The following is a 20,986-nucleotide window of genomic DNA, read 5'->3' on the forward strand; positions in this document are numbered from 1 at the left end:
AGAAATGGCTGGTGCCACAAACATCATTCTGACTTCACTGCATAAGGAAATGCAAGATGGGTTATTGAGGCAAGTCCTTATTTAACACATACAGCTTTGGCTGTTAGCAAACAAAGTAATAAAAATGTGATAAAAAATGTATTTATTTATTCAGCAGAATTAATTTTGATCTTTTGTCCCAGAAAACTTTCTAATTATCAATCCAATACAGCAAAAGAAAACAAAGAAAAAATAAGCAAATGGGTAAAATTCTAAAGATGGATTTGTCCGACATGAAGAGGCACAACTGAAAGTTAAAAAAATTGAACGTTTTTTAAGAAATATCTCTAAACTTGATTTTCAGGAAGAAAGAATTATCTCTGGCCCCGAGTCATAGTCTGTTTTATCAGCATTGTTTTTTCCATCTATTACTTCACACCTACTAGGACTACAATGTTATGACAAGAAGCATTTAATCATTGATTACACTTTTGGGAGTTGTATGGCATCAGACAAAGATGTTCAAATATGTATGTAAAAGCTAAACAAAATACTCAGAGCTAAATTCAGCCCTGGGGTAAGCAGGATGCAGTTCCATTGATTTAATTTATGCCAGAATGTTGAAGAACCCTAGTCTCCCAAGCTGATTTTTTTTTGATAAACTATACTACAGTCCCATTAAGAGAGTGTGACTGGGATTCAAATTAGTTTACTGAACTGTTCTTCTTCCTTGATGACTGATAGGCAGGAGTGGCTGGTAGGAGGATACAGCTTTTATACTTAACCTCCCTTCCACTTACAAGTTCTCTTCTCTGTTTTTTCCAGAGGCAGTTGCACTAATGAAACTCTGTTGTTAGACCTTTTTGGAAACCATTGTTCCTCATAACAAAAATTGCGAGTTTATGCAAAAGACGAGAATATTTGGAGGACAGAACTTTTGTGTCACTCTGTTCAAATAGTTTATTTTGTTGACGCTTTCTAGCCTAGTAAATGATGGCTGAGTGCACCCTCTTCTCCACTGGCACATAGAATCATAGAATATCAGGGTTGGAAGGGACCTCTGGAAGTTATCTAGTCCAACCCCCTGCTCAAAGCAGGACCAATCCCCAACTAAATCATCCCAGTCAAGCCTGACTTTAAAAACCTCTAAGGAAGGAGATTCCACCACCTCCCTAGATAACCCATTCCAGTGCTTCACCACCCTCTTAGTGAAAAAGTTTTTCCTAATATCCAACCTAAACCTCCCCCACTGCAACTTGAGACCATTACTCCTTGTTCTGTCATCTGTTACCACTGAGAACAGTCTAGACCCATCCTTTTTGGAGCCCCCTTTCAGGTAGTTGAAGGCTGCTATCAAATCCTCCCTCATTGTGTTCTTATGTTATGTTCTTATTCTTCTCTTCTGCAGACTAAATAATCCCAGTTCCCTCAGCCTCTCCTCATAAATCATGTGCTCTAGCCCCCTAATCATTTTTGTTGACATCCCCATTTTCTATATCTTCCTCTTGCAAACAGCAGGGGACCCTTTAGCTATTAGGTGTCTAGTAAATTGTTCAAACTCTGGCTATTTAGATCAGTGGCTCTCAACCTTTCCAGACTACTGTACCCTTTTCAGGAGTCTGATTTGTCTTGAATACCCCCAAGTATCACAGCGCTTAAAAACTACTTGCTTACAAAATCAGACATAAAAATACAAAAGTGTCATGGCACACTATTACTGAAAAATTGTTTACTTTCTCATTTTTACCATATGATTATAAAATAAATTGATTGGAATATAAATATTGTACTTACATTTCAGTGTGTAATATATAGAGCAGTGTAAACAAGTCATATGAAATTTTAGTTTGTACTGATTTTGTTAGTGCTTTTTATGTAGCGTGTTGTAAAACTAGGCAAATATCTAGATGAGTCGATGTACCCCTGGTTGAGAACCACTGATTTAGGTCCCTTAAATTCTGATTTTTTTCACACTAATCTAGAACTATTTCCTGAATAGTTTTCTGTATCTGGTATTCAGCAGACTGGATTGGCTTTCTCAGATACAGTTAGGTGGGTGAGCGTGAGTTTGTTTTGTTTAATTAGAAGCTTAAATTATAGCATTGATCCTATTAAGTTGTGTTTTAAGTCACTAAGACATTCATCGGTGTGGCTTTGGAAATCAATTATGATCCGGAGAATGGGAATGAGGCCAAGAGGGAAAGTTGTGTTCTAGATATCCACGTTCGGGGAGCTTGTGTTGGTTTCTACCCTCTGCCATTTATGAAGGTGGATGAATACAACCTTTGTTGGTAAATTTTTGGATTCTAAAAACAAACGTGCAGGTAAAAATGTTTCAGAAGTTCTTTGAAATGGAGAATTAACAGATTATGTGAATAGTAAATAGATATAGTGGAGCAGTGTCCCATCTTAATACTTTGGTTTACTGTCTTATATGTCTTATATGTCATTTCTTTCCTGCAGGTTTTGAAATAAAAGAACGTGTACAGAAACAAGAAGTTTCCAATAGTTTGCCTAGTTTGCCTGCCCCACCTCAGATGCCTCTACCAGAGATACCTCAGCAATGGCTGGTATGTGTTAATTTAACTGTACATTCAGCCCTTAGAAAATATTTACTTACTATTGTTGTGATAACCATTAACACAAATAATTAAAAGAAAGCTACTCTCATTTTCCTCGGGATAGCTCAACATGACGATACTTTTCTTTTTGCAATATATAATTAACAAAATACAGGTCCAGAGTCTGAAAAATCAAACTGGCTTTCAGGGGAAGAAAGGACTTTAATGCTGTCCAATGTAGTTCACTTTCTAGAGCAGGACATTCTCTGAAAGAGTAAAATTTTAAGTTTCCAGCTATGTTTATAGAAAATATGAGAGCTGGACTGAGATCTGCATTGAAAATCGTCCAGCTGGAAGCAGCTGTTTTACTGAAAAGTGACCTAATTATAAACAAGTTTTAGTCATTCTTTATTATTGACTTGACAATAGCTTAGAAGAAAATAATGGAAGTAGGTTCCTAGCAGTGAATCTGCAAAGAATTGCTTTGGACTGTTTTGACAACAACTTTAGCCCTGATATTAGAGAGGATTAATTATTGATAAATTGTGCTGCTTCTTATTATTTCTGATCAACTTCCTACAGAAAGGTATTAGATAAGTCCCCTCTGAGGAGATGTACTTTTATAAAAGTATCTATGTTTAGCTTGCAATGCAGAATTCAGTATTCCCAAGGTGTGAGAGACGGACTGGATGACCCTAGCATGTTTTTTTCATCTCTTTTTAAATTACCAGATTGACATTTTTGTTTACAGTTACATCTAGTGATTTAATGCATCAGACCAATGTGCTATTATTCTCCATTATTCATCTTGAGACGGCGGACAGCATTAAATGCTTCAGAGGAAGGTGCAAGAATCCCCATAGCGGGCAGTTTTGGAATAACCTGATCATAGGAGTAGTTTCTTCCCAATTGCTGTTGGTGTTTTGGCTTATGTCTTGAAACAAAATTTTAAAAAGTCCTATCTAATATAACTATGGATGTTCATAAACCAGGAATATTTATGCTAGTGATATCCATATAACTAATTTATATATAAAATTTGACAATACTCAGCAAAAATGTGTGCTAATATTCTTTGCAGATAACTATATAGAATTATTATGCAATAGATTTGAGTGAATGCAAAAGTGCACGTTAATATGCATTGGAATCTGGAGAATCTATTCCATGGTTATAGTGTTTGATAATAAAACATACAAGAAGTGCATAACATAAAATCCAGTGGAAATTATTGAGATACAAGAAAATCACAAAAAAATATGCACATGCCTGCAAATTTTTGAAGATGTAGCCTTTAAGAGCTAATTCCATAAAATTAAGCCAATTTACCGTATATACTCGTTCATAAGCAGAATATTTTTGGTAAAAAAGTGACGCATCAAAGAGCGGGGGTCAGCTTATAAATGGGTCTACACCAAAATTTGATGATCTTAAACTCTATGGAATCATTGAACTGAATATCTAATACAGGGGTCGGCAACCTTTGGCCCGCGGCCCGCCAGGCGGGCCAGGCTAGTTTGTTTACCTGCCGTGTTCGCAGGTTCAGCCAATCACGGCTTCCACTGGCCGAGGTTTGCCGCTCCAGGCCAATGGGGGCGACAGGAAGCGGCGGCCAGCACATCCCTCGGCCCGCACCGCTTCCCGCAGTTCCCATTGGCTGGGAACGGTGAACTGCGGCCACCGGGAGCTGAGGAGCTCCATGCCTGCAGACTCTCCAAGTAAACAAAACATCCCGACCCGCCAGCGGCTTACCCTGACGGGCCGGGAGCCAAAGTTTTCCAACCCCTGAAATATAGGGTTGGCTTATGAAAGGGTCATATACAGTTTTTGCTATTTTTGCCTATCCATTTTGCAGGGTCGGCTTATAAACGAACGGGCTAATGAACGAGTATATACGGTAATTCTTTATTTTCTAGTATTTGTGTAGGCTCCATTCAGTAAATTGGCTGCAGAAACTGCCGCCAAACTAAGTTCTTCTGTTGGTTCAAAAGAAATTTGCCTGATTCTCATCTCCCTTACATCAATGTATAAATATAGTTAAAACTAAGGAAGCTGTATGGGGGTGAACTATAAATAGGGCCCAATATGTCGACAATTTCTGCAGCAATTAAATTCTTTTGAACTCTGAAGTAACAAAATTATTGCTGGAAGATATTGTAGGAACTGACTTTGAAATTGAGCCAGTTAGAGCCAGTGGGCCTATGACTGAAAATTCTAAACAGAACGGATTCCCACTGCAACAAGAAAGGGATGCTTGTGAGTGCCCAGTCAGTCTGTGGAATTGGAGGCCTTCAATTAAGGATCGAGGAATATTGCAAAATTATAGTGTTTTGAATGCCTGGTCTTTTCTTAACTTAGCCCTTCCACTACTGATCCAGCCACTGGAGTACTTCCTAGCGTGCTTGGCTGGGGTGAAGAGGGAAAAAGTGGTGGTGGGAGGGACCCACCTCCAGTGCTGTCCCATGAGCCCGCAGCATCCTAACTGAAGCTCTCATGTTTCAAACAGATCAAAATGATTTGACGAAAGAAGGTAGAAGATAGAGCTTTGCAAACAGATTGCGCACAGCAAACAGCTTTGGCTGTTTATTTTCTCACACAAACATTTCCCCGTGAAGGCTCAGAGCACTCCGTTTTTTTTCTAGTGTGATGGTGATGGATTCTCCCAGCCCCTCTTCTCAGTTCTGTTGGGTGTTGCTGATGCTGACAGAGGCTGATGCTCTTTGGTCCTTGAGACATAAGGTTAAGATTTGAGCCCGAGTCTCCAGAACCACTTTTATACTAACCCACCAAAGGCTTGATGTAAAACCCATTGACGTCAATAGAAAGATTCCTATCGATTTCAGTGGGCTCTGGATCTCGTCTTTAAACCCCTGAAACAGAGCTGACCCTAGCATTGGCAGGTCCTCTAACAAAGCAATGCATTCACAACACCATCCAGGTCCTTCCTCACCCGTGACTGCTCCCCTCCACTCCACACTATGCACTCCCGGCCAGGCAGGCTCACTCACTCAGGGCACATCTACATTTGAGCTGGGAGGTGTGATTCCTGCACTATCTGTGCTCAAGCTAACACCAAAAAATAGCATCATGTGCACAGCAGCATGGGTGGCAGCTTGGGCTAGCCACCTGAGTACTCACCAGGGAGTTGGGTGGAATCTACTCAGGACAGCTAGCCTGAGCGGCCACCCACTCTGCACTGCTATTTTTAGGGGATAGCTTGAGCAGAGCTAGCACAGGTACATTTACGTGAGCTGGGAATCATGGCTCCCAGCTCAAATGTAGACGTACCCTCAGCTTTATCAGCACAACATCTCCCTTTATTTAACCTGTCTATATGGCTCCATTGGCACTAGTGACCTTTTTTGTGGGCCAGCAAGGCAGAAGCTGAGCTGAAGAATAACTTTTCAAGGGGGTAGCATGATTCCTTCCACCATTTTCTGTCTGAAGTGGAAATCCGACAGTGTCTGCACCTGCATCTTCCAGGGTTTTTTTTGCACATAGTTGCTGTTCTTAGTTAGCTAGTTCATTCATTCTGGGGTTTAGGGGGTTTCTCCCAGGCACCGTTTGGGGCATCTATTTTATGCCCAAGATCCCCATCTTTCAACCCCATGTGGCCAGTGCCCAGGTTTTCCCGGTTAGTGACCCATACATCTCTTGTCTCTATTGCCTTGGGGAGTTTCATATCCCATCTAAGTGTGAGATTTATAATTTGTTCCCTACTTGTACGTGACAGTCTCACAAGTTTTGCTCTAGGAATCATCTGATGGAGCTCTCTGTGTGACCACAGCCCAGTGCAGGGTACTCTGACCCCCCTGTACGTTGGCGAGATCCACCTGTTAGTGCCCCTTCAGATTTGGCGCTTCATAGTCCTGGATCATTGGAGCCTAAGACTAAAGACTCAGATAGACATGGGCGTGATGAGAGTAAGAGAAAACACCCTCAAAAAACCTGGGATGTCCCCATCTAAATACTCTAAGAAGAGGTTGGCCTCTGTCACAGCCTCTTGGGGTGGTCTCTCGAGGGGTCTCAGCTTTTCCTGACTGCCCCTCCTTAGTTTGCTCTCAATCAGGTCAGTTCTTGGACCCTCACCTTCAATCAAGCCTGTCAGCCCTTCTCTTTTTGGGCTTGTAGTCTCTTTCAGTCTCTTGGCTGTGTTCGCAAAGTCAGCCTGGTGCAGGGCTGTCACCACCTTGCTATCCGAGGCCTTTCTGCCTCCATTTCCTTCTCTGCACTCTCCCTTTTATAGCGGGCCTTGTTTGAAGAACCTCAGTCCCCTCAGGAACCTCTATGAGGAGGAAGAACAAATTGCCCAATCCACCAGTAGTTCTTCCCTCCTCATTCCCTGATGAGGCAGTGGAGCTTGCTTCACCATCACTGACGGATGATTTTAAACAGTTTCAGGAACTTCTCAGAAAGGCAGGGTCTTTACAGATTCCTCCAGAGGAAGTTCAGGACCCTACTCACAAACTTCTGGACATTCTCCAGACTACAGGCCCTATCAGAGTGGCACTTCCCATCAACAGTTCTGGGACTGGCACATCCCAGCCACCTGCAACCCAGCTTCCAAAAGAGAAAGTTTACTTTATTCCAGCTCAAGGGATGGAATATCTATTTTCCCACCCAGTACCGAATGTGTTCATGGTGCAGGCCATTACTGAGTGCAGCAGGCTACCCTCTCTGATAAGGACTCTAAAAAACTGGACCTTTAGTGGGGGGAAAGAGTTCCTCTTGTGACAATCAACAATCCAAGATAGCAAATTACCAGGCTTAATTTCAAAATATGATTTTATTAATTTCTCCAAACTCTGAGTTAACTAACAAGCTTCCTGAGGAGCTAAGACCTCAGTTTCAAGCTCTCCTGGATGAAGGGAAACTCATAGCCCAATCATCTCTTCAAGCATTACTGGACAATGCAGCTGACCCTGCCTCCCACTCCAATCATGAGGCAGGCTTCTTGGCGTCACTCCATCGGGTTTCCAAAGTAAATCCAGGCCTCCCCTTCAAGGGAGAAGGTTCAATGAAAAAATGAACAAATTGTTGCACACACTTAAGGATTCCCCAGCTACCCTCCATTCCTGTGGGATTTATGCCCCGGCCCCCCAGAGGAAATACTCTTAACTTCCTAATAGGCAGAGTCCCACTTCTCAGCCCTTTTTTCATCAGTGGAGTTACAAACTACCCACAAAATGGCATAGGGGTCACCATAACAGACAGAACACCCTGTGAATCAGACACCCCTACTCCCTTCAGTGAGTGCCTGTTCCGCCTCCTCCCAATGTGTCAATGTATCTCTATGGATAGATGGGTCCTGGAGATTAACTCCATGGGCTACGCAACAGAATTCCTGTCAATCCCTTCTTCCAATCCCCCTTTCCAATCCCTCTTCATGGATCCCTTCTCATTGGACTTCCTTCTTTGACTAGGAGCCATAGAGTCCTAGGGGAAGGGTTTCTATTTGAGATATTTTCTCATTTCCCAACGACAGGACAGATGGATGCCCATTTTAGATCTCAGATAATTAAATATCTTCATACATTGTTCGAGATTCAGGATGACAACTCTGGCTTCAATAATCCCCTTCCTCAATGAAGATGACTGGTTTGCAGCTTTCAGTTTGAAGGATACCTCTTTTCATATAGACATCCACCTAGCCCACAGGACATTTCTGTGCTTTACAGTGAGCCTAGAACATTACCAATACAGAGTCCTTCCTTTCGGCTTACTTGATGGCCCCAGGAGTGTTCATGAAGGCACTTGCCATGGTAGCAGCGCACCTTCATCATCAGGGCAGCCTTGATGTTACCTTACCTCAACAACTGGCTGCTTACAGGTCATTCATAGAATCATAGGGTTGGAAGGGACCTCAGGAGGTCATCTAGTCCAACCCCCTGCTCAAAGCAGGACCTAATCCCCAATTAGGTCCTGGAAGTCCAGTCATTGGCACACTCCCTCCCAAGATTCCTACAATCCTTAGGACTTTGAGTAAACTTAGAAAAGTCCACTTTAATCCCAACACAGGTTATAGAATTTGGTGGAGCGAACCTGGAGTGGAAAACCGCCAAAGCCAATTTACCTCAAGATAGGTTCCTTGCAATAAGGAATGTCATTGACCGACTCCAAATAAGCCCAGATGACAACCTGTTCCTGCGTAGTTCTTCTAGGCCTCATGGCCGTCTGCACACATGTAGAACCCTTCTCAAGGCTCCACCATAGTTGCCTCTAAGCTTGGCTTCAGACAGTCTATTGATAGCTTCTCGATGTTCAGACACCCTATAATCATGAGATTTCTGAAAGTCCTTATTCAGAACCTTCCCTCCTGTGTCAGCACCAACTCCTAGTTAGGATTTCAACCTGGTGCTGTTAGCATTTACAAATTCACCATTTGAGCCCTTGGCTTCCTGCTCACTTCTCCATCTTACCATGAAAGTGGCCTTCCTTAAAGTAGTCATTTCCACTTGGAGAGTAGGGGAATTTGCAGCTCTTGCGGCATATCTCATAAGGACAAAGTGACCCTAAAGTTATTTCCTAAGTTCATCACAAAGGTTCCCTGTGAATTCCACCTAAATCAGACCGTTCATGTGCTAGTGTTTTATCAGGAACCTCATGTTTCCAGAGAGGACCGGAAGCTACATTCCCTGGGCATTCATGGAACTCTGACTTTCTACCTGTACAGGACTAAGCCCTTTAGAAAATCCCTGAGATTGTTCATCTCATTCACTGAGCAGATGAAAGGGAAGCAATTCAATTGCAAAGACTTTTGAAATGGATCTTGTATCCAACTTATGAACAGATGGAAGACTCTTCTCCTCAGCGTGTAAGGTTCCACTCTACTAGAGCACACGCTATCTCAGTAGCTTGTCTCCAAAGTATACCTCTAGAGGAAATCTGTAGAGTGGCAACATGGAGCTCATTGCACACCTTTACCAGACACTGTCCCTTGATCCAGGCTTCTTTACTTGATGCATACTTCAGCACCACAGTGCTTCAATCTGTGGTTCAGCATGCGTCCTTCCTCATCAGTGAGTACAGCTTGTGAGTCACTGACGGTAAATACCCATAGGGACTGGCACTCAAAGAAGAAAGTACGCTTACTTACCTTACAGTAACTGGAGTTCTTCAAGATGTCGTTCGTAAGGGTATTCACAACCTGCCATTCTTCCCATCTGCCTGGATCCTCCCTTTATTCAAGGTAGAGTAGGAACTGGATATCTGGTCGGTCTGCGCTATCCCTTATGCCCTCAGTTCGGAGCTCGAGGAGGCACAGGATGCAGGCGTGGATTAACAGGCACTGCTAATAAAGATTTTCCAGTCTTGGGCGCATGGAGTGCAAGCATACCTATAGTGATCACACATCTTGAAGAACTCTAGTTATTAAAAGGTAAGTAACTTTCCTTTCTAGCCTGAGTATTTGAGTATGTCTCTGTGTACATTTTCCCTATTGTTAAATGTGTACTAGTTCTCTTGTAGAAGATGCTGTTGCTGTGACACTGCAAACAATGGTGCTTGCTAATGGGTTTGGAGTAACAAAGGAGCCGATGCTCCATGTCCTGCTCAACTGCTGCTGGTTTATCACCTAGGATCCCACCCCTGTGGCATCATCAAGCAGCTTTAAAAATACTCTTTCCAGTGAAGCAATGATATAATATCCTGTAGGTCCTGCTGTTCAGATATTCCTGAGGAAGACTAGCATAAATTACCCACAGCATGACAGGGACAGAACACATATAACTTCCATTCATTAGATTGTCATAGTTCATCTGACTGTCAATGATTTCAGAGATAATGCTCTGTGCAGTCAAAAAGTTACTTTGCATTATTTCCACAGTAAAGTGCATGCATATTTTTGTTTTTTCTGGTACGCTGACAGTTTAATAACTATTTAACCACAACAAGTGTCCAGCAATGTGCCAGACTCCCTATAGGCATAAATCAAAAGAGTAGGTCAATTCTATGCCCTACACTTCCCCACATACGTACATACTTACTCTGTAGGAGTGTTCCACATAAATGGGCGTCCTATTGTTGGGAATCAGTTTGACAGCCTCTTTTTATCTTGCTGTCTGTCAGGTATGCTCACAGACTTTTATTAGAAAATGTTAAAAGGAGATGGTGCCTTTGGAGAAGAAAATCTGTAGTGAAATCAAAAGGATTTTTTAAAGTGAGATGTTGCAAATTACATGAATCACTCTGTAAACACAAAGTATGCCAACTCCCTGGATTCTTTTTGAAACACGGTGATAGGATTATGATATAAGAAAAATACACTTCTTGAATACTGAAGAGGAAATTGTGTCTTTATTTTATCTCAAGACTTCTTCTAGAATTTAATATTACTCATTACTTTCTGGTCTCCCTTATAAAAATAGAGTTCTATGACATTGTTACATATTTTTTCCTTTCAGAAAAATGTTGGAAATTAGCTTTCCCCCCCCCTTCTATTAAAAGGTCAAATTGTGTAAATTCAATACAAGTTCATTGATTAAAGCCATTTGAGTATGGTTAAAAGCTGACTAGTGATATCAGTTTAAAAGGACCTTGAATAGCATCTTCCATGATTAACAATAATGCAAGATTTTTAGTACTGTAGATTCTGTTGGCAGCTTATTACTTTTAAGGCTACAGCCAAGGACATGCTGGTGGTTCATGGAGGAAAGAATAATTAAATTAATGGAAGTAAATGATAAAGGGGATATAATGCAACATTGGTTTACTAAAGGTAGATCATGCCAGACTAACCTGATTTCCTTCTTTGAGAAAATAACTGATTTTTTAAAAAAGGGAAGTGCAGTAGATCTGATATACTTTGACTTCATTATTAGGAAATGATTAGTTAAATTAGGGGAGATGGGGCTCATTACAAGAATTGTAAGATGAATAAAGAACTGGCTAAAGGGGAGAAAGGCAATGGGTTGTACTGAAAGGTGGATTATCGGACTAGAAGGAGGTTACTAGTGGAATTCCTCAAAGGTTGGTCTTCGGATCAATCTTATTCAATGTTTTTGTTAATGGCTTTAGTACAAAGGAATGTGCTAATGAAATTTGGTGATAATACAAAGTTGGGAGTTATCATCAATGCAGAGGAGGGTCCAAATATTATACAGGAAGATCTAATTTTGGTTGTTGGGTTTAGTGTGCAGATACGGGGTGGTGTTGGTGGCCTGTGATATATAGACAGTAGGACTAGGTGTTCTGGTGGCTCCTTCTGGCCTTAGACTTCTGTGCCCGAGTAGATTGAATATATATATTCCAATGAATACAAATCTGCATTCAGTTGTTGGTTTCAAATCAGATTATTAGTTCATAAATGGTAATATTTAAAAGACTAAGTTTCTAGCCTACAACTGGTATGATTTTTTTATAAAATCTTTTTTTGCAAATATCAAAGTTAAAATAAGTTAAATGTAGAAGGTTGACTTCCAGATTATGAGTTTCTACAAAATATGTGCGACGCTCAGAGGACAATGTTAAACAGTTATTATTTACAAAGTGCAAACACTTTGCAGCCATGTAAATGTTGATGTCCCTGCCCCAAACAGTTGACAATATAACTCAGACTTATTACATATTTATAACAACAGCTAGCTGCTCAAATGCTGAAGCAGGGTGGTCTTGTTTTAAAGCACAGGGCTGGGTGTCAGAGCTGGATTCTATCCCTGGTTCTGCCACTGACCTCACGGTATGTTGCAGTGCTCAAGATTGGAGGTGGCAATTCCATGGGTCTCCATGACCAGGATAACATTTGTCAGGATGGGGTGCAGCATCTAGACCTGGGAAAGGCTGATTCTTGCAGCTATTGGTATTCTTGCAGCTAATCTTGAGTATCCCATTGCAGTGAAGACTCTGGAAGGAACCCAAACCTGTGTACGTTCCAATGACTGGAGGACAGCCTTCCTCAACTGAAGATGGTTGTCCGGTTCTTTGAAAATTTTCCCCCTTCTAGCCATGGTTGCCTTTGTCTTTCTTAAATGTGCATGTGTAACTGGTTCTGCGTCTCTGGATCCAGAGATCATCTGGGGAGGCGTTTGCTTAAGTAAATGAAGTTAAAAAAATTCAAACTTTGGATGCCTACAGTTTGTGTCCTTTCTTCTGGCTATTTTGTCCTTCAGAATTCTGTTTCCTTTGTCATTCCTATGTTTTCCCTGATATTTGAATTGGTCTTGGGTATTATTATTATTATGTATTTTATTTATTATTCTTTATTTCGTATTTGTATATAGCATCATAGGGATATATTTGATTAAGTGATCTAATTCTGAGACTTCTAGAACACCCTTTTATGAAGAAGAACATAAATTGAATCCTATTTCAAAGCTTTCTTCATCTCTGGCCTGCAAGGGCATATAGTCTTGGATTGGCTTTTACTACAGTTCAGCCATTTGCTCAATCCACTACAGTTAGGGTTTACAGTGGACTCAAAGTGCTCTACTAAAGGCATATAGTGACCTAACTGTCTGTCTAAATGAAGCGGAATGTCATCTTTTCTAATCATATTAGATCTGTTGGTGAACTTCGACCCACTGGACTATTAGAGTATTATTTTGCTTGTTGCTGCCTTTGCTTTTCTAGAGCAATGGTCTCAACCTTTTCAAACTGCTGTTCCCCTTTCAGGAGGCTAATTTGTCTTGCGTACCCCCAGGTTTCACCTTATTTAAAAACTACTTGCTTACAAAATCAGACATAAAAATACAAAAGTGGCAGAGCACCCTCTTACTGAAAAAAGCTTACTTTCTCATTTTTACCATCTAATTATAAAATAAAGTGTAACCCCTGGGTTGAGAAACACTGATATAGTATGTACAGCAGTATAAACAAGTCATTATCTGTATGAAATTTTAGTTTGTACAGACTTCGCTGGTGCTTTTCATGTAGCTTGTTTTAAAACTAGGCAAATATCTAGATGAGTTGACGTACCCCATTGAAGACCTCTGCATACCCCCAGGGGTACACATTCCCTTGGTTGAGATCCACTGCTTTAGGGTATTGTGCTCTCATGTACTACGGTCAGGTTTCATCATTTTGCCAGTTTCTTATTGCCCTGTCTTCCCCATCCATGCAATACCATTCCTGAGCTGGTTTCCTCTGTTGGTGAACTTCGACCCACTGGACTATTAGAGTATTATTTTGCTTGTTGCTGCCTTTGCTTTTCTAGAGCAATGGTCTCAACCTTTTCAAACTGCTGTTCCCCTTTCAGGAGGCTAATTTGTCTTGCGTACCCCCAGGTTTCACCTTATTTAAAAACTACTTGCTTAAACTTAAAGGTGAAATTTTCCAAAGTGCTCATCATTGGCCTAATTCTGCTCCCATTGAAGTCAATGATATAACTCCTGTTGATTTCAGTGGGAGAACAGTTAGGACAATGCTGACCACTTGTGAAAATCCTATCCAAATTCTCCTCCTGTTTTGTTTCAGTTTTTAAAAGAAAACTCTTCACTACATCATGCTGTGGACTAACCTTCACAGAGTAATGGCATAATTTAATTGGCATTGCCCTGTCCATCCTCTCTTCTTCTCCCTGTGTCTGCTGTTTCTTGTCTTAACCCCTCATCATGTCATTTCCATATGTCTTAACTCCTCATCATGTCATGTGCATAAATATCTTGTAAGCTCCTTCAGGAGGGAAGTGTCTTTCATCTGCAGTGGGAAGTGCCTAGCACAGTTACAATAAAAAAATTCAGTAATCACGTCTGACTGGTACTTTCACACAGACTATAATTTAAATACATCTTCCTGGGATTAATATTGAGGTATTTGCCAGAATTCTGATTAAGGCCCATTGCGCTTCTCTCTACATCTGAACCTTTTTGGTACATACGCCAATTCTTATTGATGTTATATACAAATTTGTTCTGCCTTTTCCTTATTTTCTGGGTTCTTCATCTGTATATTTCCAGTTGTCTTAGTGTCACCTCCAAGTGGATATGTATTAATCTTTCATTATTAATCCTAAATAAAACAGAAATTTTATTTTTTCATTCTTTTTACTTTTGAATCTCTGAGGTAAATTAATTCCACATTTCTTCTGTCACTCTGCCATGGAGTTCGGGTGTAACTCTTGCCTGCCTTTTGTCATTTAAGTGATGTGTACTGTACTTGAGTTTTGCAAATTTTATTTAATAAATATCTCAAATTCAAGCCTGTCTGACAGATGTTGCAGCAAAAGTTTAGGTGCATCTCTAGGTTCTGTCCCAGGGCAGCAGTGCCGTTGCATAAAACAATCAGCTGGAATTGAGCTCAGTTCAATGCTGTTAGATGCTTACCATTTGTCACTTCTAAATATTATGATTTATATGCTTGGGTTGCCCCACTGATGTGGAATTCTTTGCTTTCTGAGGTTTGTGGTATTAACTTAAAGTTCTAAAACCACAGCTTAATTTTTTTTTTAATTTACTATCCTTCTTAACCCACCATATAGTATTTATAATGGTTTTAGGTATGATGCAAGAAGAATTTGTTCAGCAATGCAAAGAAATACTGCACAAGGGTTTAGGATAGTGTATATGTACTGGATGTTGGATGATAACATGAAAGGACTCCATGCTTGTAAATCTAAACTGGCTCTTTATTAAGACAACTATTAACAGAGATGCTGCAGCTAGTATTCTAACCAAGTGCACACAGACTGACTTCCTGGTGCCTCCTGCAACTGGTGCTCCCCTGTCCAAGTTTTTTGCTTTGTGAGATTCATGGTGCTGCAATAGGCGCTCCTCCCAATTGTAAGGTAGACATATCTTCTGTATTGGGTTACTATCCGGTCTCTGGTGAGGGTGTATTGCATTTACCCAACATTGTCAGGGAGAGATCCCTTCCTATCTGTTTTGCCTTTGCAATCAGTCTCTTGGCTGTCTTTATTGCCAACTCTGTCTTCTGATTCCTTTTTGGGTATCTAGAGGAAGATACCTTGTGCTCAAATTCCCATTTGGCGCTGAATTGTTTGTTTGAATTCTGGTACAGTGTAATGTCACCCACTGTCTGAGCATAGCATGCCAAGTATGCCATACCTTGTAAAATGCAACTTTAATTTTCTAATCACAGTCCTTACCTGAGTGTCCTCTGGAGAGATCACTTCTCCGAAATTGGAGAAGTCTACTGTTACCATGTGGTTCCTGTCCTTAAAAGTGATCAGGTCTGGGCCAGTCTTTTCCCAGGGTTGGGTGGGATTTCATGAAGCTATAGAGTCTCCATCTGTTGTTAGTCACTATACTCTTTGCACACCTCCCACGGTTCCATATACTCTTTGTTGGGCATTCATGCCTGGCCATTAGACACATTCCATGTTTCATCTCATATAAGCCTCTGTCCCCAGGTGTGAAGCGTGTATCCATCTCATTATGTCAGTTCTTAACTCTGCTGGATTTACTGCTTTGTCTCCTTTAAACAAAATCCTGTCTTGCATGTACAGCTGATGATTCATGTGGTAGTAGTGGGTAAACTCCTGTGGCGTTTGCTCCTTGCAATCTGGCCAACCCTGGCGTATGACCTTGCATTTTTTTTAAACTGCATGTAGTACCCAGCGCTGTTTGGTGCTGTGTTAGAATGCCCGGAGCCTCTCATCTGAGATTTGAAGGTATTCTAGACTCTGTGTCCTGTTCCACAGTTATATGTGCTGTAGTCTGGGAAGTATGCCCTGCTAGGCAGTGCTTAATTTGTGCCAGGGCTTTCCAGAGCTGAGCCCCGGCACCTCTAGGCTTGGCAGTTCATAGCCCCAGCACTTTTGGGCTTGCTACATCAGCTATGAATGTAAAAAAATTGCTTGAGCCTTGACACCAAATTGCTTGAGCCCTGGTACCTCTTTCGTTACACTTAGCAGCAGGGCTTAATTTGTATCTGCCACTAGTTGTGACTTGCTTGGTCAGTATCTCATCCTCACATCCTTGCGCTAGAGTCTCAGTGACAATAATTTGTAGTCCCTCCAAGTCCCATGCCGTTTGCTACAGATAGGAAATGAAGAATACTCTAGCCAGGTGAGAATGTAACTACTTAATCTGTAGTGTTTGGCTAGAACAAAATAGAAATTTAGCAAGGACATAGAGGTATCATAGCTACTCTTATAGAAAGTGCAATAGCTTCTTTAATGACCCTGGGTAGTCAGGTTGTCAGGCTGCACTTCATTCTAAGCTAGTAACATAATACTAATTTAAATATTAGAAGATACATGCCAGATTGAAAAGTAAAAAAAATAGGAGCAATTTGTCTGTTGTGCAGGGTTACCTGATTTTCATCAGACATAATCATCTTATCTAATCATCAAGCTAGTTGCATTTGGGGATGTTTGTCATTTGCAGATGAATTAATAAAGTTTTATTGAAATCAGATGTTCTGTTTTGATGCATTCCATGTCAGTTCTGCTCTTGAAAAGTTGCCAGAAAAATTTACAACTTTATAGTGAATTGAAAGTTTTCAACAATGCAACTAGCAAATAACATGTTTTTTGTTAAAAAAAAATAATTATAAATATCAATAACGTCAGAATGTCTGCCTGTAGATTCATACATTTTTGATTTGCTGTACAGAGCATTAGGAGTGCCAGATCTCATAGAAAACACAGGGGTTTATAGTACAGACTTCGAATGTGGTCTATGTTTCTGCTTAAAAAAAAAAGACAAAAGCAAGCTGTCTCACTTTAATCAGAAAACATTCTTTACAGTGGACATTTTTGAAAAGTGCCTTCAGTTGTTTCTACTAATTGTGCCTCTTTCAAAAGCCAGTATGCTGGGGGGTTTTCATTGTTTTTAAAACTTTGTGTATGGCAAGCACTGCAAAATACATTTCAGAAACCAGGTCCCAGTTAATTCAGAAATGGATTCCATCTGTGTTGACATTGGCTGCACATGTTTACCCGCTCCAGCTGTGTGAAGTAACCAGTGTTCTAAAGGGGTCGAATTCAGACAAGCACCATTTGTGTTTCATTTCCCTTCTTTTTTTTCCCACTTTCTTTTCGAATAACATTTAGACTAAAAACAAGCATTTTCATATCTCTATTGGAATCTCTTATTTATTGCTGAATAAAAGAGAGCTTAGAAGCCTTGTGTCTATGCTGCATCAAAATATGCATGACTCCTCTAGACTAATATTTCCTAGATGAATTGGTTTAATAATAGGAAGTTCATACATATACATATGATCTCACACACACACTGGGAAAATAGTTTAAGGCTAGACTGGGACATTAAAGTCTGCCTGGGCAAGGGGAGGCATACATCCAAGAGCAGACCAGGGAGTAAACTGACCCTAAGAGTCACAATTCATTACTTAGTTTCGCCCCTTGCTCCAAAGGGAAGTAATCTGCAACTGATATAAACCATAAGGAGATTACTCCCCCCTCTTCCCTGGCTCAGCAGAACAAAGCTCTGTCCACTTGTGTGTAAGGGGGCAATACCAGCCCCACAGAGGCTGCTCTCCACACTGTGCGGTGTCCGGCAATGCAGGTAGCTCATAGCTAGCACCCATTTGCTCTCTTGTGCAAATGCATAGGGCGATGTTATGCAGAAAGAATCAGTAAAATTTAGACATAGCGTGAATTTGAGGACCTGAAGGGAGGGATGACACACAGGTTACAGACCTCTGTGACAGGTGGGATGGTGGTGTTGTCCCTAGTGATTGGGAGAGGAGGTAGCAGGGAGGACTTGGGAGGGAGAGAAGAGATTAAGAGCTCTGTTTGAGCCACGTTGAGCCTGATTGGCGCTAGATATCTTTAAGGAGATGTCAGGGAGACAGGACAAGATATTTGTTTTGTCAAAAGGAGACAGGTCTGGAATAGAGAGGTAGGTCTGTGAGTTCTGAGCATCCATATGGTAGTTGAATTTGTGTTTGCAGATGAGATTATCCAGAGATAAGGTGTAGAGGGAGAAAAAGATATAACATACCATACAATAAACCTATGGTATTGAAAGGAGGTACAAAAATTCCCTTCAGTGTGAAACTGTAGGATTAAGAACTTACAGCAAACATGAGTGAAATCTATAAAATATGGTTGTTTTCCTACTTGTCAAAGAAATATGACAGTAACCTGATATGGTATAAATCATGCAGTACTAAAATTTACCTTGTTACTTTATCAGCCTATCAGCAACTAGTGTTTAAAACTCAAAACAGATTTGTATTTAGAAAGCCAGTATTTTAAAATTTGATCTGGTATGTGAAATATTTTTTATCAGTAAGTGTCGATTTTCTGAACTATTATATTGTCACCTCTCAGAAAGCTCTGCATAAAGTTATTTGGATTAACTCATTCATTCAGAAATGTAATGTAACTGAAGAACTAACTGATCACTGAACTATGAACTACATGATCCACCAAAGGTCTCTTCCAATCCAGTGAATTTGGTATTAAAATGGTCTGTGCATTGTTAGTGGAGGGTATATTTGTCCTTTTACAACATGAACATTTGTGTCTCTGTAGAACAGCACACTGTTAGCATCCTCTGCCCTGATCTTGTACAATTGTCTGCACAGAAGAATCTTTGAATGGAGATTCCATGCAAGGATAGAGTCCAGCTGCATGGATTCCATTGTAGGATCCCAGGTTTACAGTTCTTAAATTAAAAAAAAAGCCTTCCTTTCAAGGTGTTAGACTGCAAAACGTTTTTCACCTCTTAATATTTACATAGTAAGAGTATTTTTTTAATGTAGTTTCCATCTTTCATCCTAGTTCTGCTACTCTGATGATGCTAAGTAATGCTTTAGTCTGCATGTTGTCCTGCTGGAATCACTTGCAGTATTTACAGAGTAAGGTACGACTCGACATGAGCAATGGGGACAGATTTGTGCCCTTTGTGGCTTCAGAACATATCACCAGGATATGGAAGATGGTGTGGCTAAATTCCTTCTGCTGCTTTGTTAATCTCAACCACTAACCTATTATTTTATTATAACTACCCGTGGGGAGCTTGAAACTTGGACCTATTTTCTTTCCAAAAGCTGCTACTCTCCACAACCTCTGTTGTATAAAGAAGCATGACTACTTCACCTTTCCTGAGCGTTGCTTTTATGTATAATTGACATTACAAAAAGTCACAAGAGAACTAGTTGGCATTGCTAACCTTGGTAATGTTTCCATAATTAGCAGTAAACATTAGCAGACATCTTAGGTGCATTTTATTGGTCAGTGATCTGTTGGGCTTTTGATCTCATTAATTTCTTTCTTCATTTAGCCACCAGATAATGGGCCTCCACCTCTACCAACATCATCCCTTCCTGAAGGCTACTATGAGGAGGCGGTGCCACTTAGTCCTGGAAAGGCTCCTGAATATATCACTTCCAGTGAGTAACATTTATCCTGATGCCATCCTAAACAATTGTCAGTTTTAATGACTTCCAGTGCTTTAAAACACGAAGACATAAACAAAAAAGAAAACTTCTCTCTCTTTACATCCTCTGTATTTAAGAATTATATGAAGGGCTCACTAGTGTCCGTACCTATAAGGATAGATTGTGGCTGGTTTATGACAGGGGGATCAGGTAGGCTTGCTGGACCCAACAGCAGTTTCTGATGTGAGTGACCAATACCGCCAGTGTTATCCTGTGACACTATTTCAATATCAATTCGAGTGCTACCTCCTGATTAATCACCAAATTACCTCCTGATTAATCACCAAATTACCGATTACCTCAGCACTCAGGTCTCCCATGATCATATCCAAATATTTACCCAATCTAATCTAGCTTACATTGTCGTATGATTGGATCACAGTGATAGAATGATGGTATGCCTGCCATTGAACAGTTGTGCAGGTTTAGCGAGCTGGCATTTAAGTACTAAAAGATGGAGGGTGTTTTCCCTGTGGGTTGGAGGAGGTAAAAAGGTTTCTTTTGCTGCTCTTATTTATTGTCTGGCAGAGATAATCCATCACTTCTGTATGAAAACTTTTCTGCTGGATCATCCTCATTCATGACCCTAAATTTGTTAGACCATTTTTATTGTTGTTTAAATCTAAACGAATGACTAAATAAAATCTGTTCTCCTAAACAATAAAACAAGAGAAACATTATAGCACTAACAAATGATCTGTGTGCCATTTGTACACTGTGGTTTAGAGAGAGTCCTTTGTTTTTCTTGGAGAATGATATGTATGCATTAGCTCTAAACATTTAAAAAACCAAACCAAAGAAAATCTGGCCCTTGTTAATAGGAATAACTTAACCTAGGCAAAAAAATAAGAGTTCCAAAAAATGTAAAATGAATATAGACACGCTCAGCCTCAGCAGTGCTCAGGGACTTTCCACTCCCTGCTTCTCCCCCAGAAATAGTGCAGGGTGGTCCTGCTCACACCCTCTGACCCAGTGAACTGCCAGTTCATGGTTAGCTACTAAATGCAAGAGCCCAGCTCAAGGAGAAAATATTAGCTGCATTTTAAAGTACTGTACGGTAGTTGTTTCAGTGGGGCTATAACCCAGAACATGCTAACCAAATTTCAGACTTATTTTTATTAACCTTCATTACTATCCAG

General features: G+C 40.6%; 1 protein-coding gene across 4 annotated transcripts in view; it reads left to right on the top strand.

Moving 5' to 3' along the window:
- AFAP1 (actin filament associated protein 1) overlaps positions 1-20,986 on the top strand; it is a 177,056-nt gene that overhangs the window by 85,809 nt on the left and 70,261 nt on the right. For all 4 annotated transcript variants that reach the window (XM_054030627.1, XM_054030630.1, XM_054030629.1 and 1 more), the window contains 2 exons: positions 2,443-2,549; positions 19,691-19,799. In XM_054030627.1, the coding sequence (XP_053886602.1) occupies positions 2,443-2,549; positions 19,691-19,799 (216 nt within the window). The remainder of the gene's footprint in view (positions 1-2,442; positions 2,550-19,690; positions 19,800-20,986) is intronic.

The sequence above is a fragment of the Malaclemys terrapin genome, chromosome 5 (assembly GCF_027887155.1).
Source record: "Malaclemys terrapin pileata isolate rMalTer1 chromosome 5, rMalTer1.hap1, whole genome shotgun sequence".
NCBI classification, from domain to species: Eukaryota; Metazoa; Chordata; order Testudines; family Emydidae; genus Malaclemys; species Malaclemys terrapin.